This window comes from Oryzias latipes, chromosome 2 (genome assembly GCF_053564925.1).
Source record: "Oryzias latipes strain Hd-rR chromosome 2, Olatipes_Hd-rR_3.1".
NCBI classification, from domain to species: Eukaryota; Metazoa; Chordata; class Actinopteri; order Beloniformes; family Adrianichthyidae; genus Oryzias; species Oryzias latipes.
In genome coordinates, this window is record NC_136238.1 from 50,530,641 (window position 1) to 50,555,084 (window position 24,444).

Sequence of the window (24,444 nt, forward strand, 5' to 3'; positions counted from 1 at the left end):
AGTTTAAGGGTTTCAGCTGGTTCTGCTGGTAGTTTAAGAGTTTCTGCTGGTTCTGCTGTTAGTTTAAGGATTTTAGCTGGTTCTGCTGGTAGTTTAAGAGTTTCTGCTGGTTCTGCTGTTAGTTTAAGGATTTTAACTGGTTCTGCTGGTAGTTTAAGGGTTTCAGCTGGTTCTGCTGTTAGTGTAAGGGTTTCCATTGGTTCTGCTGGTAGTCTAAGGGTTTCAATTGGTTCTGCTGGTAGTTTAAGGGTTTCAGCTGGTTCTGCTGGTAGTCTAAGGGTTACAGCTGGTTCTGCTGGTAGTCTAAGGGTTTGAGCTGGTTCTGCTGGTAGTTTAAGGGTTTTAGCTGGTTCTGCTGGTAGTTTAAGGGTTTCAGCTGGTTCTGCTGGTAGTTTAAGGGTTTTAGCTGGTTCTGCTGGTAGTTTAAGGGTTTCAGCTGGTTCTGCTGGTAGTTTAAGGGTTTCAGCCGGTTCTGCTGGTAGTCTAAGGGTTTCAATTGGTTCTGCTGATAGTCTAAGGGTTTCAATTGGTTCTGCTGGTAGTGTAAGGGTTTCCATTAGTTCTGCTGGTAGTTTAAGGGTTTCAGCTGGTTCTGCTGGTAGTTTAAGAGTTTCTGCTGGTTCTGCTGTTAGTTTAAGGATTTTAGCTGGTTCTGCTGGTAGTTTAAGAGTTTCTGCTGGTTCTGCTGTTAGTTTAAGGATTTTAACTGGTTCTGCTGGTAGTTTAAGGGTTTCAGCTGGTTCTGCTGTTAGTGTAAGGGTTTCCATTGGTTCTGCTGGTAGTCTAAGGGTTTCAATTGGTTCTGCTGGTAGTTTAAGGGTTTCAGCTGGTTCTGCTGGTAGTCTAAGGGTTACAGCTGGTTCTGCTGGTAGTCTAAGGGTTTGAGCTGGTTCTGCTGGTAGTTTAAGGGTTTTAGCTGGTTCTGCTGGTAGTTTAAGGGTTTCAGCTGGTTCTGCTGGTAGTTTAAGGGTTTTAGCTGGTTCTGCTGGTAGTTTAAGGGTTTCAGCTGGTTCTGCTGGTAGTTTAAGGGTTTCAGCCGGTTCTGCTGGTAGTCTAAGGGTTTCAATTGGTTCTGCTGATAGTCTAAGGGTTTCAATTGGTTCTGCTGGTAGTGTAAGGGTTTCCATTAGTTCTGCTGGTAGTTTAAGGGTTTCAGCTGGTTCTGCTGGTAGTTTAAGAGTTTCTGCTGGTTCTGCTGTTAGTTTAAGGATTTTAGCTGGTTCTGCTGGTAGTTTAAGAGTTTCTGCTGGTTCTGCTGTTAGTTTAAGGATTTTAACTGGTTCTGCTGGTAGTTTAAGGGTTTCAGCTGGTTCTGCTGTTAGTGTAAGGGTTTCCATTGGTTCTGCTGGTAGTCTAAGGGTTTCAATTGGTTCTGCTGGTAGTTTAAGGGTTTCAGCTGGTTCTGCTGGTAGTCTAAGGGTTTGAGCTGGTTCTGCTGGTAGTTTAAGGGTTTTAGCTGGTTCTGCTGGTAGTTTAAGGGTTTCAGCTGGTTCTGCTGGTAGTTTAAGGGTTTCAGCCGGTTCTGCTGGTAGTCTAAGGGTTTCAATTGGTTCTGCTGGTAGTGTAAGGGTTTCCATTAGTTCTGCTGGTAGTTTAAGGGTTTCAGCTGGTTCTGCTGGTAGTTTAAGAGTTTCTGCTGGTTCTGCTGTTAGTTTAAGGATTTTACCTGGTTCTGCTGGTAGTTTAAGAGTTTTTCTGCTGGTTCTGCTGTTAGTTTAAGGATTTTAGCTGGTTCTGCTGGTAGTTTAAGGGTTTCAGCTGGTTCTGCTGTTAGTGTAAGGGTTTCCATTGGTTCTGCTGGTAGTCTAAGGGTTACAGCTGGTTCTGCTGGTAGTCTAAGGGTTTGAGCTGGTTCTGCTGGTAGTTTAAGGGTTTTAGCTGGTTCTGCTGGTAGTTTAAGGGTTTCAGCTGGTTCTGCTGGTAGTTTAAGGGTTTTAGCTGGTTCTGCTGGTAGTTTAAGGGTTTCAGCTGGTTCTGCTGGTAGTTTAAGGGTTTCAGCCGGTTCTGCTGGTAGTCTAAGGGTTTCAATTGGTTCTGCTGATAGTCTAAGGGTTTCAATTGGTTCTGCTGGTAGTGTAAGGGTTTCCATTAGTTCTGCTGGTAGTTTAAGGGTTTCAGCTGGTTCTGCTGGTAGTTTAAGGGTTTCAGCTGGTTCTGCTGTTAGTGTAAGGGTTTCCATTGGTTCTGCTGGTAGTCTAAGGGTTACAGCTGGTTCTGCTGGTAGTCTAAGGGTTTGAGCTGGTTCTGCTGGTAGTTTAAGGGTTTTAGCTGGTTCTGCTGGTAGTTTAAGGGTTTCAGCTGGTTCTGCTGGTAGTTTAAGGGTTTTAGCTGGTTCTGCTGGTAGTTTAAGGGTTTCAGCTGGTTCTGCTGGTAGTTTAAGGGTTTCAGCCGGTTCTGCTGGTAGTCTAAGGGTTTCAATTGGTTCTGCTGATAGTCTAAGGGTTTCAATTGGTTCTGCTGGTAGTGTAAGGGTTTCCATTAGTTCTGCTGGTAGTTTAAGGGTTTCAGCTGGTTCTGCTGGTAGTTTAAGAGTTTCTGCTGGTTCTGCTGTTAGTTTAAGGATTTTAGCTGGTTCTGCTGGTAGTTTAAGAGTTTCTGCTGGTTCTGCTGTTAGTTTAAGGATTTTAACTGGTTCTGCTGGTAGTTTAAGGGTTTCAGCTGGTTCTGCTGTTAGTGTAAGGGTTTCCATTGGTTCTGCTGGTAGTCTAAGGGTTTCAATTGGTTCTGCTGGTAGTTTAAGGGTTTCAGCTGGTTCTGCTGGTAGTCTAAGGGTTACAGCTGGTTCTGCTGGTAGTCTAAGGGTTTGAGCTGGTTCTGCTGGTAGTTTAAGGGTTTTAGCTGGTTCTGCTGGTAGTTTAAGGGTTTCAGCTGGTTCTGCTGGTAGTTTAAGGGTTTTAGCTGGTTCTGCTGGTAGTTTAAGGGTTTCAGCTGGTTCTGCTGGTAGTTTAAGGGTTTCAGCCGGTTCTGCTGGTAGTCTAAGGGTTTCAATTGGTTCTGCTGATAGTCTAAGGGTTTCAATTGGTTCTGCTGGTAGTGTAAGGGTTTCCATTAGTTCTGCTGGTAGTTTAAGGGTTTCAGCTGGTTCTGCTGGTAGTTTAAGAGTTTCTGCTGGTTCTGCTGTTAGTTTAAGGATTTTAGCTGGTTCTGCTGGTAGTTTAAGAGTTTCTGCTGGTTCTGCTGTTAGTTTAAGGATTTTAACTGGTTCTGCTGGTAGTTTAAGGGTTTCAGCTGGTTCTGCTGTTAGTGTAAGGGTTTCCATTGGTTCTGCTGGTAGTCTAAGGGTTTCAATTGGTTCTGCTGGTAGTTTAAGGGTTTCAGCTGGTTCTGCTGGTAGTCTAAGGGTTACAGCTGGTTCTGCTGGTAGTCTAAGGGTTTGAGCTGGTTCTGCTGGTAGTTTAAGGGTTTTAGCTGGTTCTGCTGGTAGTTTAAGGGTTTCAGCTGGTTCTGCTGGTAGTTTAAGGGTTTTAGCTGGTTCTGCTGGTAGTTTAAGGGTTTCAGCTGGTTCTGCTGGTAGTTTAAGGGTTTCAGCCGGTTCTGCTGGTAGTCTAAGGGTTTCAATTGGTTCTGCTGATAGTCTAAGGGTTTCAATTGGTTCTGCTGGTAGTGTAAGGGTTTCCATTAGTTCTGCTGGTAGTTTAAGGGTTTCAGCTGGTTCTGCTGGTAGTTTAAGAGTTTCTGCTGGTTCTGCTGTTAGTTTAAGGATTTTAGCTGGTTCTGCTGGTAGTTTAAGAGTTTCTGCTGGTTCTGCTGTTAGTTTAAGGATTTTAACTGGTTCTGCTGGTAGTTTAAGGGTTTCAGCTGGTTCTGCTGTTAGTGTAAGGGTTTCCATTGGTTCTGCTGGTAGTCTAAGGGTTTCAATTGGTTCTGCTGGTAGTTTAAGGGTTTCAGCTGGTTCTGCTGGTAGTCTAAGGGTTTGAGCTGGTTCTGCTGGTAGTTTAAGGGTTTTAGCTGGTTCTGCTGGTAGTTTAAGGGTTTCAGCTGGTTCTGCTGGTAGTTTAAGGGTTTCAGCCGGTTCTGCTGGTAGTCTAAGGGTTTCAATTGGTTCTGCTGGTAGTGTAAGGGTTTCCATTAGTTCTGCTGGTAGTTTAAGGGTTTCAGCTGGTTCTGCTGGTAGTTTAAGAGTTTCTGCTGGTTCTGCTGTTAGTTTAAGGATTTTAGCTGGTTCTGCTGGTAGTTTAAGAGTTTCTGCTGGTTCTGCTGGTAGTGTAAGGGTTTCCATTAGTTCTGCTGGTAGTTTAAGGGTTTCAGCTGGTTCTGCTGGTAGTTTAAGAGTTTCTGCTGGTTCTGCTGTTAGTTTAAGGATTTTAGCTGGTTCTGCTGGTAGTTTAAGAGTTTCTGCTGGTTCTGCTGTTAGTTTAAGGATTTTAGCTGGTTCTGCTGGTAGTTTAAGGGTTTCAGCTGGTTCTGCTGTTAGTGTAAGGGTTTCCATTGGTTCTGCTGGTAGTCTAAGGGTTTCAATTGGTTCTGCTGGTAGTTTAAGGGTTTCAGCTGGTTCTGCTGGTAGTTTAAGAGTTTCTGCTGGTTCTGCTGTTAGTTTAAGGATTTTAGCTGGTTCTGCTGGTAGTTTAAGAGTTTTTCTGCTGGTTCTGCTGTTAGTTTAAGGATTTTAGCTGGTTCTGCTGGTAGTTTAAGGGTTTCAGCTGGTTCTGCTGTTAGTGTAAGGGTTTCCATTGGTTCTGCTGGTAGTCTAAGGGTTTCAATTGGTTCTGCTGGTAGTTTAAGGGTTTCAGCTGGTTCTGCTGGTAGTCTAAGGGTTTAGATTGGTTCTGCTGGTAGTGTAAGGGTTTCCATTGGTTCTGCTGTTAGTCTAAGGGTTTCCATTGGTTCTGCTGTTAGTCTAAGGGTTTCCATAGGTTCTGCTGTTAGTCTAAGGGTTTCAATTGGTTCTGCTGGTAGTTTAAGGGTTTCAGCTGGTTCTGCTGGTAGTTTAAGGGTTTTAGCTGGTTCTGCTGGTAGTTTAAGGGTTTCAGCTGGTTCTGCTGGTAGTTTAAGGGTTTCAGCCGGTGCTGCTGGTAGTCTAAGGGTTTCAGCTGGTTCTGCTGGTAGTGTAAGGGTTTCCATTAGTTCTGCTGGTAGTTTAAGGGTTTCAGCTGGTTCTGCTGGTAGTTTAAGGGTTTTAGCTGGTTCTGCTGGTAGTTTAAGGGTTTTAGCTGGTTCTGCTGGTAGTTTAAGGGTTTCAGCTGGTTCTGCTGGTAGTTTAAGGGTTTCAGCTGGTTCTGCTGGTAGTGTAAGGGTTTCCATTAGTTCTGCTGGTAGTTTAAGGGTTTCAGCTGGTTCTGCTGGTAGTGTAAGGGTTTCCATTAGTTCTGCTGGTAGTCTAAGGGTTTCAGCTGGTTCTGCTGGTAGTTTAAGGGTTTTAGCTGGTTCTGCTGGTAGTTTAAGGGTTTTAGCTGGTTCTGCTGGTAGTTTAAGGGTTTCAGCTGGTTCTGCTGGTAGTCTAAGGGTTTCAGCTGGTTCTGCTGGTAGTGTAAGGGTTTCCATTAGTTCTGCTGGTAGTTTAAGGGTTTCAGCTGGTTCTGCTGGTAGTCTAAGGGTTTCAGCTGGTTCTGCTGGTAGTTTAAGGGTTTTAGCTGGTTCTGCTGGTAGTTTAAGGGTTTTAGCTGGTTCTGCTGGTAGTTTAAGGGTTTCAGCTGGTTCTGCTGGTAGTTTAAGAGTTTCAGCTGGTTCTGCTGGTAGTTTAAGGGTTTCAGCCGGTTCTGCTGGTAGTCTAAGGGTTTCAATTGGTTCTGCTGGTAGTGTAAGGGTTTCCATTAGTTCTGCTGGTAGTTTAAGGGTTTCAGCTGGTTCTGCTGTTAGTGTAAGGGTTTCCATTGGTTCTGCTGGTAGTCTAAGGGTTTCAATTGGTTCTGCTGGTAGTTTAAGGGTTTCAGCTGGTTCTGCTGGTAGTCTAAGGGTTTGAGCTGGTTCTGCTGGTAGTTTAAGGGTTTTAGCTGGTTCTGCTGGTAGTTTAAGGGTTTCAGCTGGTTCTGCTGGTAGTTTAAGGGTTTCAATTGGTTCTGCTGGTAGTGTAAGGGTTTCCATTAGTTCTGCTGGTAGTTTAAGGGTTTCAGCTGGTTCTGCTGGTAGTTTAAGAGTTTCTGCTGGTTCTGCTGTTAGTTTAAGGATTTTAGCTGGTTCTGCTGGTAGTTTAAGAGTTTCTGCTGGTTCTGCTGTTAGTTTAAGGATTTTAGCTGGTTCTGCTGGTAGTTTAAGGGTTTCAGCTGGTTCTGCTGTTAGTGTAAGGGTTTCCATTGGTTCTGCTGGTAGTCTAAGGGTTTCAATTGGTTCTGCTGGTAGTTTAAGGGTTTCAGCTGGTTCTGCTGGTAGTCTAAGGGTTTAGATTGGTTCTGCTGGTAGTGTAAGGGTTTCCATTGGTTCTGCTGTTAGTCTAAGGGTTTCCATTGGTTCTGCTGTTAGTCTAAGGGTTTCCATTGGTTCTGCTGTTAGTCTAAGGGTTTCAATTGGTTCTGCTGGTAGTTTAAGGGTTTCAGCTGGTTCTGCTGGTAGTTTAAGGGTTTTAGCTGGTTCTGCTGGTAGTTTAAGGGTTTCAGCTGGTTCTGCTGGTAGTTTAAGGGTTTCAGCCGGTTCTGCTGGTAGTCTAAGGGTTTCAATTGGTTCTGCTGGTAATGTAAGGGTTTCCATTAGTTCTGCTGGTAGTTTAAGGGTTTCAGCTGGTTCTGCTGGTAGTCTAAGGGTTTCAGCTGGTTCTGCTGGTAGTTTAAGGGTTTTAGCTGGTTCTGCTGGTAGTTTAAGGGTTTTAGCTGGTTCTGCTGGTAGTTTAAGGGTTTCAGCTGGTTCTGCTGGTAGTTTAAGGGTTTCAGCTGGTTCTGCTGGTAGTTTAAGGGTTTCAGCCGGTTCTGCTGGTAGTCTAAGGGTTTCAATTGGTTCTGCTGGTAGTGTAAGGGTTTCCATTAGTTCTGCTGGTAGTTTAAGGGTTTCAGCTGGTTCTGCTGGTAGTTTAAGAGTTTCTGCTGGTTCTGCTGTTAGTTTAAGGATTTTAGCTGGTTCTGCTGGTAGTTTAAGGGTTTCAGCTGGTTCTGCTGTTAGTGTAAGGGTTTCCATTGGTTCTGCTGGTATTCTAAGGGTTTCAATTGGTTCTGCTGGTAGTTTAAGGGTTTCAGCTGGTTCTGCTGGTAGTTTAAGGGTTTCAGCTGGTTCTGCTGGTAGTCTAAGGGTTTAGATTGGTTCTGCTGGTAGTGTAAGGGTTTCCATTGGTTCTGCTGTTAGTCTAAGGGTTTCCATTGGTTCTGCTGTTAGTCTAAGGGTTTCAATTGGTTCTGCTGGTAGCTTAAGGGTTTCAGCTGGTTCTGCTGGTAGTTTAAGGGTTTTAGCTGGTTCTGCTGGTAGTTTAAGGGTTTCAGCTGGTTCTGCTGGTAGTCTAAGGGTTTAGATTGGTTCTGCTGGTAGTGTAAGGGTTTCCATTGGTTCTGCTGTTAGTCTAAGGGTTTCCATTGGTTCTGCTGTTAGTCTAAGGGTTTCAGCTGTGTCACGCTCCCGTCTGGAGTGAGACCGACAGGTCCAAGGCAAGACCAATAAAAAACCACTCCACAAGGTTTTTGTGAATGGGGAAAATGGCTGTTATTTTTATTTTACAGCAGGTAACCAGCAGCAATGTCCATACATGCTCTGAAACCCAAAGTACCTCTCTCTCATGAACCAAAATTCACACTTTTATAAGACATGGCCCCTCCCCTGGGCCAGGTGGTTCCAGTTGAGGTTAATTGTTGATTTTTGGTCAGGCCCTACAAAAGCTTACCAAACCCAGAGATCGGGTCCTTTGACCCAGGTAGTGAAACTGAAAAAGGTAAGACACAAGTCAGCAAGACATACAAAAATACATAAACATAATACACCCAAACAAAGCACCCAAAATAATAAAGGAATAAAGGAATTAACAGTGTGTATATCAGTGTGTGTTGTTATCAGGAACTTGCTAAGATGTTTTAAATGGTTGAATGTGTGCACCCACCCAACCAGCATTAGCTTAGTCCTTGAGTATATGATGTGTGTGTCTGTATGTTTGAGTTCCTGTGTGGAGTTTCAGTCAGGGGAAACTGCCACAAGCTGGTTCTGTTGGTAGTTTAAGTGTTTCAGCTGGTTCTGCTGGTAGTCTAAGGGTTTCAGATGGTTCTCCTGTTAGTCTAAGGGTTTTAGCTGGTTCTGCTGGTAGTTTAAGGGTTTTAGCTGGTTCTGTTGGTAGTCTAAGGGTTTCAGCTGGTTCTGTTGGTAGTCTAAGGGTTTCAGATGGTTCTGTTGGTAGTCTAAGGGTTTCAGATGGTTCTCCTGTTAGTCTAAGGGTTTTAGCTGGTTCTGCTGATAGTCTAAGGGTTTTAGCTGGTTCTGTTGGTAGTCTAAGGGTTTCAGCTGGTTCTGTTGGTAGTCTAAGGGTTTCAGATGGTTCTGTTGGTAGTCTAAGGGTTTCAGCTGGTTCTGCTGGTAGTCTAAGGCAGGGGTCGGGAACCTATGGCTCGCGAGCCATATATGGCTCTTTTGATGGTCACATGTGGCTCGCAGACAAATCCTTAATTTTACTTTTTTTTTTTTCATTAGACCAGTCCTTCCCGGGCGCGATGCGATGCCAGAGGCGCGGAGTAGTAGCGGTGCTTGGAGAGAAAACTATCAGTTTACTATTATCTATTATTATGGTACTTCACAGAGTTTGTACCAGCCGGAAACCTGTGAATTGCCGTGCCCAAAACGGCGCGCTCCCGTCTTTGAGGAAGAGCGCGCAGTTTCGGGGACGGGATGTGTGAGGGAGAAAGCAGAGGGTGGGGGTGGGGGGACAGGCAACAGGGGAATCGCGCAGGGATAGTAAAAAACCCGCTGTCCGTCACTCACTGCAGCATGTGAGTGTGTTTGGTTCCATGTCTGTCTCACATCTAAAGAACATTCATACCTAAGATCACGTTTAAAGTCTCAACGCCTGCATGAAGCAGAAACTCACCACGTATAAACCAGACTAGACAATCAGCAAAACTACCACGAGAAATACTCATCATTTATTAACAACAGCATAATGATGTTATTAAAAAGAATCCACAGACTTATTGTACTTTAAAAATGTTGAAATTACATCAAATGCACACATTCACTTGTATATTTAGTTTTAAACAAATTGTCGCGGACTGACTTGGACTGGGTGACTGGGTCGCGTTAAAAGTTCTGGAGTTCATGGAACGCATCAAGCAGAGATCTGATTGGCTCTCAGTTCTGTCGCTCAGCCTGTTGTTAGGGAGTTTGGACCAATGGGGTTCAGCTATGGGCCGAATAAGGAAATAGGAGGGCTGATGCGGCAGTGAGAGAATATAAAGTTGGGAGAAGCGCTCTCTCTCGTCTCGGCGGGAGAGATTCAGGAGTTGCTGAATTAATTGTACGGCGTTTGTTGCGGTCTGCAGTCACCAGAATAAAGAACCTTAAAAGAGGTTAAGTCTCCGTGGCTCAGTGTGGGAAAGGGACGCTACATTATTGTATGGCTCTTTTAAAATTACATTTAAAAATATGTGGCGTTTATGGCTCTCTTGGCCAAAAAGGTTCCCGACCCCTGGTCTAAGGGTTTCAGATGGTTCTGTTGGTAGTCTAAGGGTTTCAGATGGTTCTGCTGGTAGTCTAATGGTTTCAGCTGGTTCTGCTGGTAGTCTAAGGGTTTCAGATGGTTCTGCTGGTAGTCTAATGGTTTCAGCTGGTTCTGCTGGTAGTCTAAGGGTTTCAGCTGGTTCTGCTGGTAGTCTAAGGGTTTCAGTTGGTTCAGTTCTGGAGCTTCTGAAGAACCTGTGTGTGTTTGCACATATGCAGGTCCAAATCAGTGACTTGTTGTTTTGTCGTCATCTTATACCTCATAAAGTAACTGAATACTCAATGTGAAAGAATCGTTGAAAATCAATTTTAAAATTTGATTGGTGGAAACTGTCAATTATTTTAAATACTCGAGACTGGAGTTTTAAAAGTTTTATTTCATTATTTTGATCATGTTTTAAATATATTGTTTGTCTAAACCTTCTTCCTTTGGCCAGGTAGCTCCACTCCCCAGACTTGAACTTCAATTACATGCAGAGGTTCGTCACTCTAACCTAGCAAAAACGTAGTGTCTGTTTAAGCACCTAAAGCTAGAAGCTAACCTAAAGACTTTGTGAAATGAGAGACCTGGTTCTGATCCAGGCTCGGTTCTGAATGGTCAACAGAACCAGGTCTGTGGTAAGGACCTGTCAGTCTGCTGCAGTTTGACCTCCTCATATCTCTTCACAAGGAGCTGCTGCTCTGTGGGTCAGAAATCTGCTGCAACTGTTTGTCCATTGATATCTGTAGTTCTGGGATGGATTCATGTTTTGCTTCAAAGAACACAGAACATGAACTTCTCCCAGATATCAACACCTTGATGGACTTAGGTTCTCCTGTTTAGTCTGGTGCATAAAAACATGACGACATCTGTAACCATTAGATAAGGAAAAACCAGGACTTTTAACTCAAGCAGAATGTTGTTTTCTTTTTACTTCTATCCAACAGTCCTCTGCTGTTTCCTCTGCACTAACATCTATCTGACAATTTCTCCTAAATCAGAGAAACAAAAGACAGAACTTCTTGTAGAGAACAAACATTTGACAACAAACAAATGAAACCTGACCTGAGAGTCTCCAGTTTACAGTCTGGACTCTCCAGTCCAGCAGACAGCAGCTTCATTCTTGAATCCTGCAGATTGTTGTTACTCAGGTCCAGAACTCTGAGTCTGGAGGACTGAGAGCTGAGAACTGAGGACAGAGCTGCACAGCTTTTCTCTGACAGATTACAGCATCTCAGTCTGAAGAAAACAAAGACAGACAGCAGTTATGGAATCTTTCATGTTTCCTGAAGGTGATTTTCCTGAGAGTTCTTACAGAGCTTTGTTGGAGGCTTCAATCACTGGCAGCAGCCTCAGAAGAGCCTTCTCTGAACGAGAGTATTTCTTCAGGTCAAACTCTTCCAGATATTTTTCTGATGACAGTAAGATGCTACTTCCTGTCTGAGTCAGCAGACCTCGTAGGAGACTCTGATTGGTCTGCAGTGAAAGACCCAGGAGGAAGCGGAGGAACAAGTCCAGGTGTCCATTTGGACTCTGTAAGGCCTTCTTCACAGCACTCTGGTAGAACTGGACTGGACTTCTCTGTTCAGGCTGAGAGATCTGTGATTTCTTTCCCTCCATGAGGTTGAGTCCAGAGGTGAAGAAGGTCAGGTGGACATGAAGAGCAGCCAGAAACTCCTGAACACTCAGATGGATGAAGCAGAAGACCTTGTCCTGGTACAGGCCTCTCTCCTCTCTAAAGACCTGTGTGAACACTCCTGAGTACACTGAGGCTGCTCTGATATCGATGCCACACTCTGTCAGGTCGGATTCATAGAAGATCAGGTTTCCTTTCTGCAGCTGCTCAAAAGCCAGTTTTCCCAGAGACTCCATCATCTTCCTGCTCTCTGGACTCCAGTGAGGATCTGTCTCAGCTCCTCCATCATACTTGACCTTCTTGACTTTGGCCTGAACCACCAGGAAGTGGATGTACATCTCAGTCAGACTCTTGGGCAGCTCTCCTCTTCCTCTGCTCTTCAGCAGATCCTCCAGAACTGTAGCAGTGATCCAGCAGAAGACTGGGATGTGGCACATGATGTGGAGGCTTCTGGATCTCTGGATGTGGGAGATGATCCTGCTGGCCTGCTCTTCATGTCTGAACCTCTTCCTGAAGTACTCCTCCTTCTGTGGATCATTGAACCCTCTGACCTCTGTCACCATGTCAACACACTCAGCAGGGATCTGATTGGCTGCTGCAGGTCGTGTGGTTATCCAGAGGCGAGCAGAGGGAAGCAGGTTCCCCCTGATGAGGTTTGTCAGCAGATCAGCCACTGAGGTGGACTTTCTAGGGTCCTTCAGGATCCGAGTCTTGTGGAAGTCCAGAGGAAGTCGACTCTCATCCAGACCATCAAAGATGAAGAGGACCTGGAAGTCTTCAAAGCTGCAGATTCCTGCTTGTTTGGTTTCAGGGAAGAAGTGATGAACAAGTTCCACCAAGCTGAACTTGTCCTCTTTCAGCACATTCAGCTCTCTGAAAGTGAATGGAAATGTGAAGTGGAGGTTCTGGTGGGCTTTGCCTTCAGCCCAGTCCAGAGTGAACTTCTGTGTTAAGACTGTTTTCCCGATGCCAGCCACTCCCTTAGTCATCACGGTTCTGATTGGTTCTGGTCTTCCAGCTGGGAGTTGGAAGAGCTCTTCTTGTCTGATGCTTGTTTCTGCTCTGTCTGCTTTCCTGGATGCTGCTTCAATCTGTCTGACCTCATGTTCTTCATTCAGCTCTCCTCTTCCTCCCTCTGTGATGAAGAGCTCTGTGTAGATCTCATTCAGAAGGGTTGGGTTTCCTGCTTTAGCCATCCCCTCAAACACACACTGGAACTTCTTCTTCAGACCAGATTGGACTTCATGTCGACAAACTGCAGCAGCAGATCCTGAATGAAGACAACAAACAGTAAATCAACTCTCTGCAGGCCTGAATGATGAGGGTTTGAATCCCTGTGGTTCCATGTGTTCAGACATCAGGAAATCTGAAACCTTCAGAGAAATCCTCTTACTGCTCTGCAGTCCATCAGCCAGCTCCTCCTGCTTCATTCTCCTCAGGAAGTTCACAGTGATCTTCGTCAGTGACTCTCTGCTGCTCCTCTGCTCTTCATCTTCATCCTCCAGCTCCTCCTCTTCCTCCCTGTGACTCAGAAGCTTCTGGATCTTCTTCAGCTCCTTCTTGACAAAAGTGACAATGTTGTCCTCCAGCAGCTGCAACAGAATTCCAGATGAATGAGCCAATCAGAGTGAAGTCATGGAGCCAAACATCAGCTCCATGTTGGACACTCTGACAATCCACTGGTGTCCAAAGTGCAGCATGGAGACGACTGTGGACAGAATGATGGGAAAGTAGTTGTTGTTCATGTACAGACCAGAAAGATGGAGTCCAGCTGTGTTTGATGCTGCTGGACAGACGGACCACTGGGAGTCTCTGAGCTCTGCTGGTCCAGTCTGTGGACAATCACCAACAATCAGATCCATTCTGTCAGTGCACAGAGGCTAACACAAGGTGAAGGTCATTGAGGTCAGACGTGGATGTGAACAGTTAAGCAGATGAGTGTCTGTGGTGGAAAAACACTTCTGCTGTGAACCAACAGCTCAGTCTGCACATTAGCAATAAACGTACCTATAGTAACGGCTTCCTATTTTTAATTGATATTTACCAGTTTATATTTAAAATAATCTTAAAAATGAACTCAAATAGCGTCATATGATTCTAATTTTACAATTAAATATTCAGATCTAGAACATTAAACCAATGGATCATAGCAACACTCTGACCATGTCTATAGAGAGTCAATAATGTGTCTTTATTGTCTTTGAGCCAAAGCCCAAAGGCTTCACCTGATGAACCAGTTGGTGTCCAAACTCAGCATCTTTTACAGCTGCATTGTTCAGGTGGTCCACCAGAAGTAGGTTGGAGATGTCCACATGAGCCCCTGCTGACCTTCTTTGTGAATACTTTACAGATTTATCAATGACCATCTTGGGTACTGATGAAGTTTCAGTCTTGGATGCACCAATACAGCAGCACGAGATCTTTGAACCAATTAAAGCTTTAAATCCTCTCTATCTCCTGGCTTGGATGGCCTGCTGAATGATTCTCTGCAGCTTTTTATGTCTTCCTACCAGTTTAAATCGAGCCTGTATCACTTTACTTTACTTTAAATCTCTCAGAATGTGACTGGTGGTGGGCAATCTCACTTTTGAATAGTGATTATAAAACATTGGCTAAACTATTAGCCAGTCGGCTGGAAGAGGTCCTGCCTAGCTTTATTTCCAGCAGCCGATCTGGTTTTGTTAAGAATAGACGCTCTTTTTTCAGTATTGGTCAACAAAAGCCGAAAGAGGAAGAAGAAGGTCAACTATTTAACATTTCATGTGTCCCCAGAGTCAGTGAATCAGTGTCTCCTTTCTATGGAAGCAGAAAAGGCAGGACTGGACTGAGTGGGAATATCATTTGTTTAGCAGCTCTATTTTATCTTGGATTAAGCTTCTATCTGCCTCTTTGAGCAACAGAAAGACATTTCTAAAGATAGGTAGTTACTGTTGTTCCCAACGTTTGGACAGTGGTGTCCCACAGAGGTCAATATTGGGACCTAAATGATTTATTTAATATGTAAATGATCTATTTATGTCGTCAAATCTCCTACAATTAGTTCTGTTTGCTGATGACACAAATGTTTTTTGTGATGGGGAAGACTCACAGAACTTAAGGTAACCATGACAAACTGAAAACCTGGTTTCATGTCAATAAGCGTTCACTAAACGTGAGAAAAACATTTGACTAAATTATTATTAAATTATAACATTCCTTTAAAAGCTGGGATCCCCAGAGCTTCAATATCCAGACTGCAGCTGGTCCAAAACGCAGCAGCCAGATTTATTTGTGGGACAAAGAAGTTTGACCACCCAGCCCCACCCAAAGAGGGGATGCACTAGATCAGTGTTTTTCAACCAGAGTGCCGTGGGAAATCACCCTCATTCACTGATCTAAAATCATTTCCCATCTCCAGGATTTCAGCTCTGTGTTCATCCAAACATCCTGATAAAACACTGAGTAGTTAGAATATGAAAGATGGAGGATATATTTCATTTAAATTATTGTTCGGGGTTTTTAAGCCACAATTTCTCTCCTTTTAGGAAAATCAAGAGTCGATCCACTAAATCATATTTCTGATTTCTGCCAAAGTGCTGTGTGATCAGGTAACCCCACCCATCTGCAGGCTGCAGGTCTCCCAGAGCTCAGGTGTGACCGTCTCTACCCCCCCTGGAGGAACTGACTGAGAAAGATCAAGTCAGAAGATGGCGCTGATGAGCAGACTTTGGGAAAATGAATGAGTAACAAGTGTGTCATTGTTTGGCTCACATGTGTGAGTTCAGACCTGTATGTATTCTGGGAAAATCCCATGATGCACCTGGAGTGAGCAGGTCAGACTGTAGACATGCGTCTGTCACTCCTGTACAGAAGTGAAAGTCTAAAAGGAAGTTTTTGACCTTCATGTCATTTATAGACTAATATCTGAAGTTCAGATTTAAAGAGTTTCAGAGTTTTAGTTTTCTCTTGTTGTGAGGAATTGTGGGTAAAAATCAGTCAATGGATCAATCTTTAACAGAACTGTTTAACATCTCTGACACCATATCTTCCTCAAACGTTATTAACATTTTTCTTCTGACAAAATACCAAATTCCCTGCAGCAAATGGAGCCAAAGTTCATGGAGGAACTTCAGGAAGGAAGGATCTGTTGACCATCTGGACTAGAAACAAGACTCCTTTAACTCTGACAAACACTCACTGTTCCACTGCTGAAGGGATGTCCTTGACGTCAGAAGGTCCAGATCCAGGTCCAGATTCAGGTCCAGATCCAGATCCAGGTCCAGGTCCAGATTGGTTCCTGTGGAGAATGAAGGTTGCTGGTGTGAGTCCTGAGCTCTGACATGGAGAAGATCATGGACAGTTGCAGATCTTCATCTCACCTCTGAGCTTTGCTCTGGTTGTCATGGTTACCATCTCTGCTTTCAGAGGGAGGGGCTTCCCCCTGTGGCTCCTCCCACTGATCCATGCTGCTGGATTGACTGGATCCACATCAGCTCACACACACCTTCACCTGCAGAGGAAACCCTCATCATCATCAGAGGAAGCTGCCATCAGCTGCTGCACTTCTGCTCTCCCTCCAGCAGGTGGAGACATGGAGCTGCAGCAGCAACATTTCCATTCAGTCACTTTGACAAAGAAACAACAAACTTCCTGTTTCTACACTTCAGGAAACATGAAGCATCAAGAACAACAGACAGAAATCAAAGAATGAGGAGAAAAGAAAGGAAGACATGAAATGTTCCTCTTCCATTTATTAGAATAGAGCAGAGAAAGGACAAACCAGGAGCAGATTCTCCACTGTGTTTTAACGTTTTACACCAACAGTCTTCCAACTGTAGCTACATGTTCTGGTCGTTACAGTCGGCTGCAAGTGGGTTTCAGAACCCCATTCAGCATATTCCTGAATGTGAATGTAGCTTTAGAGGAACCTCCAGACCCAGAATCAGATCTGAGGTTTCCTGAACTAAAGACAGATAACAGGTCCAAGAAGAAGCCTGACACCACCTGACAGCAGCTGAAAGGAGGGGCGGAGCTTCAAGCTGATTGACAGGTTGTTGATCTCAGTTACAGTTGAAAACCTGGAGGTCAGGTCATGTGACCTCGTGTTTTATAGGGAGACTTTTTGAAGGTGATTTAAGTGTCCTGACAATGTGCAGCAGTTGGAGCTCTGACAGTTCTACATCTGCTTTAAAGCTGTTTGTTCCTCAGATTTCAGTCCTTTCCTCCTTCCAGATGTGCCTGACCCCTCCTCATCTGTCATCTATTGAAGCAGAAACTCTGATGGAGCTGAAGGGAGGGGCCTGACTATTTCCTGGAAACAGCTCCTTCTGATCATCAGTCAGACTCAGAGGAACAGAGAGTTTGTTCACATGCAGCTCAGGAAAATGGCTGACAGTAGCTGTGTTTCCATACAGTTGTGTTTCCATAAAGTTGTGTTTCCATACAGTTGTGTTTCCATACAGCTGTGCTTCCATAAAGTTGTGTTTCCATACAGTTGTGTTTCCATACAGTTGTGTTTCCATAAAGTTGTGTTTCCATACAGCTGTGTTCACACCTCACACAACAGGCGGCAGAGGAGGCCAGTTTCAATGTTAAGTCAATGGTACAGAAGCAATCCGAGGTCCTGCGGCGCCATTTGAGTGACGTGCCGCGGCGAGACACAGTTACAAAATCTGATCTCTGGTGAGGTCGTCATGTCAACCAATCAGGGACTAGGCTTTGAGCATGTGACTTTTTCAGTGACAGCGGGTTGGAAACCCATCCAATGGTGGATGGAAGCAGGAGTTCTCCTCCTGAACATCCATCCATCCATTTTCTTAACCTGCTGTACTTTTGGGGGCAGCGGAGTTCCAGAGTTCCTAACGAAACGAATAAATACAATCCAACTGACATAAGTCATTCAAACCAAGGAGACGGATGAGAACAATACTTTGATTGACAGGAAATACATTCACATTTCTGCCACGGTGCTAGCGCTCATCATCATCATCATCATCATCATCATCATCATAGTGGCTCAGAACGTGAAACCTGTTGGTGACGTCACAAACGACATGAATTCACTGTCCTGCAGTCGTTTCAGTTAAGCTGAATTTATTAGAGTTTCTAACACTGAAGATGATGAAGACTTCACTGAAGAAGAAGGAAGGAAATACTCAACATCACACACAGACTTAGAGAAAACGACAAGATCAAAAAGAAAGCCAGCGTAGAAAGATCTATCTCGCCCCTTGGCGATGGCGGCCGTGTCCCTTGGGTGCCGGCTCCCTGGGCCCGGCGGTGCTCTCTCCGCGCGGTGGGGGGGTTCATATTACACCTGAGCCGGGGGTGTTCGTGTCCCTGGGGGGTGGGTCCTGGTCCTTGCCCCTGAGCGCTGGGCCCCGCCAAACTTCCAACATGGCCGAGCCTGGTCGGGCCATATTTATAACATCCCTTGTGGGCCGCCCTTTTTTCCCCGGGGTTCCCCCCTCCTGGGCGGGGGCGGCGGGCCCCTGCCTTGCTCCTACCTGGACCAACCGTGGGCCGGGTGGGTGGCTGCCTGGAGTGCGGAGCGGGTCTCCCTTGGGGGGTCCTGGCTCGTACCTGGGGTCGGGGCGGGGGGATGCCCGGAACTCCTGGGTGGTGGTGGGGTGCTCGTCTGGGGCTGTGGGCGTCCCTCTCCGGTGGGGCCCTGCGTTGGGCTCTTCCGGCGCGGCGGGGGGGCTGCTTTCCTGGCTGGGCTGGGGCGGCGCTCTCTTTCCCTTCGCGCCTCCCTGCTCTCTGGCTCTGGGGGCCTCGTGGCGGTCCTGCTGGCCCTGGCCTGGGTGGCGGTCTTGGTCGCCCGGGGGGCGGTTGTTCCCTGCCTGTTCCCGTGTGGCGTTGGGGGAATTCCGGCTGCCGCTGCTGCTGCGGCGGGGGTCTGGGTGTGGGGGTGGCTGGGCACTCTCCCTCCTTCTTTTCACATTCCACCATCCATTTTAGAAGAACATAAACACTCACCTGAGCACAGGTGTTAGCTCACCTTTGCACTAACAGTTTGCATGATTGAATGAAATATTTCACACTAGTTGGTTTAAAGGCATAGGTATGCGTTCGTGAACACTATCTGTTTTGTGTACATGTTGACATGTGGACATTTTTGCGGCTAGCAGGTGTGTTGATAACATTTGAGTGTGTGTGAACAGGCCCCGCACCTTTTTGTACTACATTTGAACCGTACCGTAACGATAAACAACCAGTAAACCTGTCTGCTCTATGCTGCTTCATGGTCTTACCCCCCTTCCCCTCCTATTATCACCCTCCTACCCCCCCTCTCTCTTCTTCCCCTCTTTCCTTTTCCGTCCGGTCCAACACCAAAGATTTTCAAACATGATTGAAATTAATAAAGTTTGGCCTCAATTCCAAAAGGGGTTTATTCAGACATACCTTTGGTTTGTCTGAAGATTAATAACCCCTCTTGTTAAAGTAAAATATGTCCAACACAAGAGGCCCTCAGCTCTCATCTGTTTGCCCAGCTGTTGGACAGGACAAGTTAAAAAAAAAAAAAAAAAAAAAAGAAAGATCTATCTCATCCAGATATGTCTCTTATTTAGCACCAGACTAGAGAATGCAGTTCACGTCCATTTTTCCCTGTTTCTGCTCAGACCACAAACACACCACCCTCCTCTTCCTCAGCGAGTTCACAGATGCAGCAAGTCAATGATCAGGATGTGATTCAAGTTTCAATAAACCCTGGAGACGATCGTGTTGTCTGAAAAGTAGAATCACCGCTCAGGAGTTCATCACAGTTCTCATGGTCAGTCTCAGGCAAACCAACAACATGAATGTGAACTAAACACGCCATCGTGGAAACGACTGGTCGAGTCTAAACTGGCTTTAGTGTGGGAGGGGCTAAGGATGAAGCCATTTTGGGGAATGGTGATTCTCCAGAGGAGCTGTGATCCAACAATTCTACACTCTCAACCCCCACTGTAACCAAGACAACCAGGTCTCCCCAGGAACACATCTTCTTCACTGAAAACACTTTTCTCCTGTTGATTTTCTACAATCGCTGAGGTTAAAGTATTTATTTCTTTAAAATACTTTGTCTTAAGGCAGCAGATCAGTTTTTTATGTTTTGTATAATTTTAGATGATTTTATTGAGTTTTTAAAAGGAAATAAATCAAAGACTCACTGTGAAGAAGTTGGAGCCACGTCTCCTTCTGCTCTGACATGGAAGAAACTCCCAAATTCTTATTAACCTGATCCAGAAACACCTGAACAGCAGTAGGTGTGTCTGTGTTAGCCCCTCCCTGTAATCAGACACCTGAGAGAGTCTCTGCTTTACAGGAAATGGTTCAACTGTTTTTCTTTATTAACCAAGTAGAGACACGTCAGCAATCTGAAAACCAGCAGATATAAAATGACAGCAGGATGTGAAGAAAACCACAGGAACAGGAAACACTAACAAGCAGCACCAGTGTGTGTGTGTGACTGTGACTGTAAAGCGCTTTGGGCCTTCAAGTTAAGTAGAAAAGTGCTGTAGAAGCATACATTTACATTTACAGTTACAAACCGTCTAAAAAATGAAAACCAGCCCCTCCCCCTCCATCATCCATAGACACACACATGGACCCCATGACCACACCACCATGGACACAGGCACTAATGGTAAAGGGCGTTTGCTTAGAGAGCGCTCCCATAGGGAAAATCTGTTGCTTGATCTCGTCTCTTGAGATCAGTTTGAGCGTCTCATATTCGTATCATTCTGTGATCATTTGCTTCTGAACTCTTCCTCCTAAGGGTCCCTTAGGAGGAAGAGTTCAGCTATATTGAGAAAAGAGATCACTGAGACAAATGAGGTTGAGTTGAGACGAACGGCTTGAGCAATAACTAAGAAGTGGGAGAGACGAACCTAAGACGCTCATGAGACAAATCTGAGAAGAATGAGTCCTAAAAGAGATCTCATCTCTCATGTCTGATGCCTCTTTCATGTCTAAATCATTTCTCTTGAATGTCTTACCACAGCAGTTAATGAGAAGGATGTTTGAGAAAGAAAAGAGAATTTAGTTTTATAGCAGTGGTCGCCAATCCTGGTCCTCAAGGGCCACCATCCTGCAGGTTTAGATGTTTCTTTGCTCCCCAGATGTGAATCAACAGCTGATGAACCACCTCCTGCAGAACTTGAGGAAGCAATTCAACCACTGCAGCAGATCTGCTGGAGCAGGAAAACAGCTAAAACATCCAGAACAGGGACCTTCAAGGACCAGGATGGGAGACCACTGATATACAGTAACAGTAACAACAATACTAGAAATGGAAATGCTTTACACTTTATTTGGGCAGCACCATCATCAGTACAGCATTGGAACTGTGGTAGCAGTATTGGACACTTTTTCAAATATTAAATGCATTAAGTACATGAACCATGGCGTACTCAATGTGGCTGACATGCTGGACATGAATACTTCCAGATTTTAACCAACAAACACACTGACAGCACTGCTGAGGTACAAGGACAAAAACACGATTATGTAACAGTACCTGATAAAACTGAAACTTGCAGACTATCAAATCCATGAACCAATTTGAGAACCAAATTAAGATAAAAAATAAGAAAAAAGATGGAAGAGAAACCAGTCCACATACTGTAGATCATAGCAGTGGCCTTAGAACCTGTTCTGGCTCTACATTTGTGGACAAAGGCTTTCTTGAGCTTGGCCTCTTCCCAACCAGGTAGAGTGGCACATCTCAGGACATCAGCTGTAAGAGAAGAACATTCAAATCTGGCATGAGTAAACTGATAATAGACTGCACATAACAGAGATAACACTTCAAGCTAGAAGCAAACTGTAGTTTTATAAAAGCAGCTGCATAAGATTACGTTTCTGTCATCCCTAAAAGCAGCCACACATCGCCTAAGTGGACATCTGTTTCAGTTAAAATAATTGAAATGCAGCATACTATGGGCATTAACTATTTAACAAATAAGGTTCAAATCTGTTTCATTTCATTTTTCATGATACAGTCCAGATCAAACATTTAAGAAATGATCAAAAGTCACATTTTGCATGGCTGGCTCTTAACAAGGGTAAAATAATACCCTTGTCTTAATTGGGACGCTGAGGGCTGATCGTGTCAGACTGCAAACTGTGGAATAAGATATTTCAACGAATATATATTATGGTATGGTTATGAATTTTGTGGTCAATATTTTTTGGATTGTTCAGAATATTTCCATTAGTGTTTTAAAGTAGAGCACTTTGGCTTAGGTCTTTGTTCTGTTTGAGACTGAAGAATTATCCCTTAGTGGTACGAAAGTAAAGGTTTGAAAAAATCTAGAAAACTTCATAAAGCCACCCTTTAAATTGTATTTTATATTTCTTTTACTGTGACACAATCTTGCTATTTAAATCAGATTACCCCAAAATAAGGATTTCACAGCTAAATTTTAGGTTAGCCAGGGCTGCTCATTCCTGGTCCTTGGGATCCATCACCCTGACTGTTTTCCAGATCTCCAAGTCCTGCTAGCTGCTGATCAGCTAAACCAGATGTCTCCACATTCTGACTGAATGAACACACCTGGGCCAGGTAATCAGCAGCAAGCAATTCAGGGAGAGCTGGAAAACAGGCAGGCTGGTAGATCTCAAGGACCAGGAATGAGCAGCCCAGAGTTAGATTAAGTAGAATAATTAACTGCAGGTCATGATTAACTAACACACCCAAAAATGACTCGCAGGGCAGCACTCATAAATATGTACCTTTGCAGAAACTCCAGGGTTGAAGCCAGCTCGGTTGGATGATGCTTCTGAACATCAGGCACAGTGCTGCAATGTTGTTGTACGATGGAGCGGTCCAAACTCAGCATGAACCTCCGTGGGGAAAAGCAAGACTGTCCTAAAGACAGAACAATGGATGAAGTAAACATGTCACTCATGTACCGTTTACAAAGACAAAACCTTTAGAATCATTTAATATTTGAAATACAATAACAGTTGGAGTCAACAGCACCTGCTGCAGCTGCAGCTCGTCTGCATCTTCTCCAAGAACATGGCATCCTCCTCATTAGAGTAGCAGAGCAGGAGAAAGAGCGTCTCTTTAACATCTCATCTCTTCTGAGCAGCTTCTGCCCTCCTACCATCATCTGCAGCCTTTAGAGTCTGGAAAAACTTCTTGCTTTCATCATTTCTGCAACAAGAGTGCAAACCATTTCCTTCCTTAGTCTTGGGCCAGGTCTCTTTCCCCTCAGCACAAATTCCTCAGAAAACTTACTCCATGGAATTTCAAAGCTGTCCTCCAGTCAATGTATGTACAATCCTTGGCTTCTGGAAGATGATGAACTTCTCTGTGACAATAACAAAAGTGATGATGATTGTGGGGGTGAGGTCTCAACAGATGATGATGCTCTGTTCTCTGGCATTTGGTCTGCAACAAACAAACAGTATAAGTGTATTAAGTTTACACTGTACTGTCAGTGTGTTACCCATTCATATTCATATCCACTTCCGTGCATTACAAAAACTCATTTGTAATGTTTGAGACTCATTTCAATTTCCACGTTTCTGGGCTTGAACAGGTCTCTAAGCTGGCAGCAAGTCAGCCTCTTCTATGAACCGTAGATCCATTTATTCCAATGGACTGCAAGTGTTCCTCCAGGTAGGACTTCCATAAGTGGAGGAACATGGATTCTGATTCACTCATTTTAACATGTGAAGAATTGAGATCACCTTGAATCAAAAAGGAAAAAAAACACGTACACACATTTGATACAGCACAAAGTAAGATCTGGAGAGGTTTTTAAATATGATTTATATGATTCACTAAAATCCTCCTAAACACATGTCCATAACCAGCTTCAAGAGATGACATGACAGGCCAAACGTCTGCAAGATGATCTTTTAAACAAGATAAAAGGCCTTTACAGCGTAAAAATGCACATACAGTGAAACTGCACATTTTGAAGTTTGCAATAATGTAAATGGTCTGTGGTGTCGTCACACAGTGAATGGGATGAACCTGCAGACCCTGAAGAGCAAAATGTCTTCCAACAGTTACTTAGCGCTCACGCGTTTGGAAAAATATCGAGGCTCATTCTGTAAACTCTGCACTGCAAATAACTCTTCAATGTGTCTATGTTTTATTACAAAAAGCACAAGTTATCCTTTTTAACATTTAATAATTACTTATACAGCCACAGCCACCGCGAGTAGCCCAGAGGTCTGCATTACTGGCGGAGCTAGCTTAAACACCTTTAGCATTCAACTGAGTTCAGAGTTGGAGGACAGAAATCGCAAACTTACCGTGCAAACTTCAAACATTTTCCTCCAATATTTTCCAGACAAGCAAAAAAAATGTTGGAGATTCATCCCACGGCTTGTTAAAACGCAGAATAAATACGACAAACGGTCGTCAAAAGTCTCTCGTTCTCTGCACTTCTCCCGCTTGCAGATTCCGGCCCGTTGGTGACGTCACCACTGAGTTTTCCCTCCCACTGTGATCAACCAATCAGAAATCTGTGTCACGTGTGGCTGTGATACAGTTTAAAATTCAAATCGGGTTACTCCAGGCTTCTGTTTGTTCAATATGATGCAGACTAAAATCAAGAAAAAAGGAAATATTTTCAGCTTGTAAGGCTGCATGAAGGGGGATTTTTAAAGACAAAGATAAATTAACTCAAACTGAACCCCATAAATCTGTACCGCCCTAAAGTTGATTTATTAATTTGATTATTTTTATTTGTGTATTTTATTTGTTTGTTTCAAATGTACAATCTATTGTTTGTTCACTTTAAGGTGATCCAAATTTGATCCCAAATGTCCTTTATTTAGTTCAGACATCAATGTGTTAAATGTTATATACCCACCAACATATAAGTGTGCATGTGTGCACTTGTGCGTGTTTGCATGTGTGCCAGTGCATGCGTGTGTTTGTGTTTAACTAAACCTAGCATCATTAACCCAACATACATTCTTGTTTATTCATGTTTATATAAGCAGTCAAAAGGAATGTTTATTAAATCAACACTGCAACGTTGTCTTTAAATTTCATGTTTTTTAAAAAGTTTCAAAAATATGTCTTTTGAGGACATGACCGTCTTAATTATTTAACTTTTTTTTCTTGAAATTGTAATTGAGTTAAATAAATGTGTAAGCAATAAACAACTTTTTTAAGTTGAACATAAATAAAAAAATATTATTTTCTGGAGATGAACTGTAATGGTGTCCTCATGAGACTCATTTTAGGGCTTGTACTTCTCTCATTTTTCTTTTTGCTGAGACAATTAAAAAAAAGAGGCTAAATCAAGATCTAAATTATTGAGCAACGATAGACAGAACCATT

General features: G+C 44.0%; 1 protein-coding gene and 1 long non-coding RNA gene across 3 annotated transcripts in view; both read right to left on the bottom strand.

Annotated features, from left to right (window-relative positions):
• LOC144988952 (NACHT, LRR and PYD domains-containing protein 12-like) overlaps nucleotides 1–19,500 on the bottom strand; it is a 195,745-nt gene extending 176,245 nt beyond the window's left edge. Inside the window, exons 1-7 of one of the 2 annotated variants that reach the window (XM_078940356.1) lie at nucleotides 19,301–19,500; nucleotides 15,527–15,657; nucleotides 15,346–15,444; nucleotides 12,922–13,000; nucleotides 12,562–12,760; nucleotides 10,848–12,438; nucleotides 10,598–10,771 (exon numbers count right to left, since the gene is read on the bottom strand). In XM_078940356.1, the coding sequence (XP_078796482.1) occupies nucleotides 10,598–10,771; nucleotides 10,848–12,438; nucleotides 12,562–12,760; nucleotides 12,922–13,000; nucleotides 15,346–15,444; nucleotides 15,527–15,612 (2,228 nt within the window). In that variant the 5' untranslated portion in view covers nucleotides 15,613–15,657; nucleotides 19,301–19,500. The remainder of the gene's footprint in view (nucleotides 1–10,597; nucleotides 10,772–10,847; nucleotides 12,439–12,561; nucleotides 12,761–12,921; nucleotides 13,001–15,345; nucleotides 15,445–15,526; nucleotides 15,658–19,300) is intronic. The other variant, XM_078940361.1, reaches the window with a different exon arrangement.
• A 922-nt stretch (nucleotides 19,501–20,422) lies between these two features.
• LOC144981370 (uncharacterized) lies at nucleotides 20,423–24,016 on the bottom strand. Its single transcript, XR_013653691.1, has 5 exons — nucleotides 23,406–24,016; nucleotides 22,378–22,530; nucleotides 22,117–22,293; nucleotides 21,867–22,002; nucleotides 20,423–20,868 (listed from the first exon to the last, which is right to left on the bottom strand). It is a non-coding gene; the product is annotated as an uncharacterized LOC144981370 (long non-coding RNA).
• Between the last annotated feature and the right edge of the window lie 428 nt (nucleotides 24,017–24,444).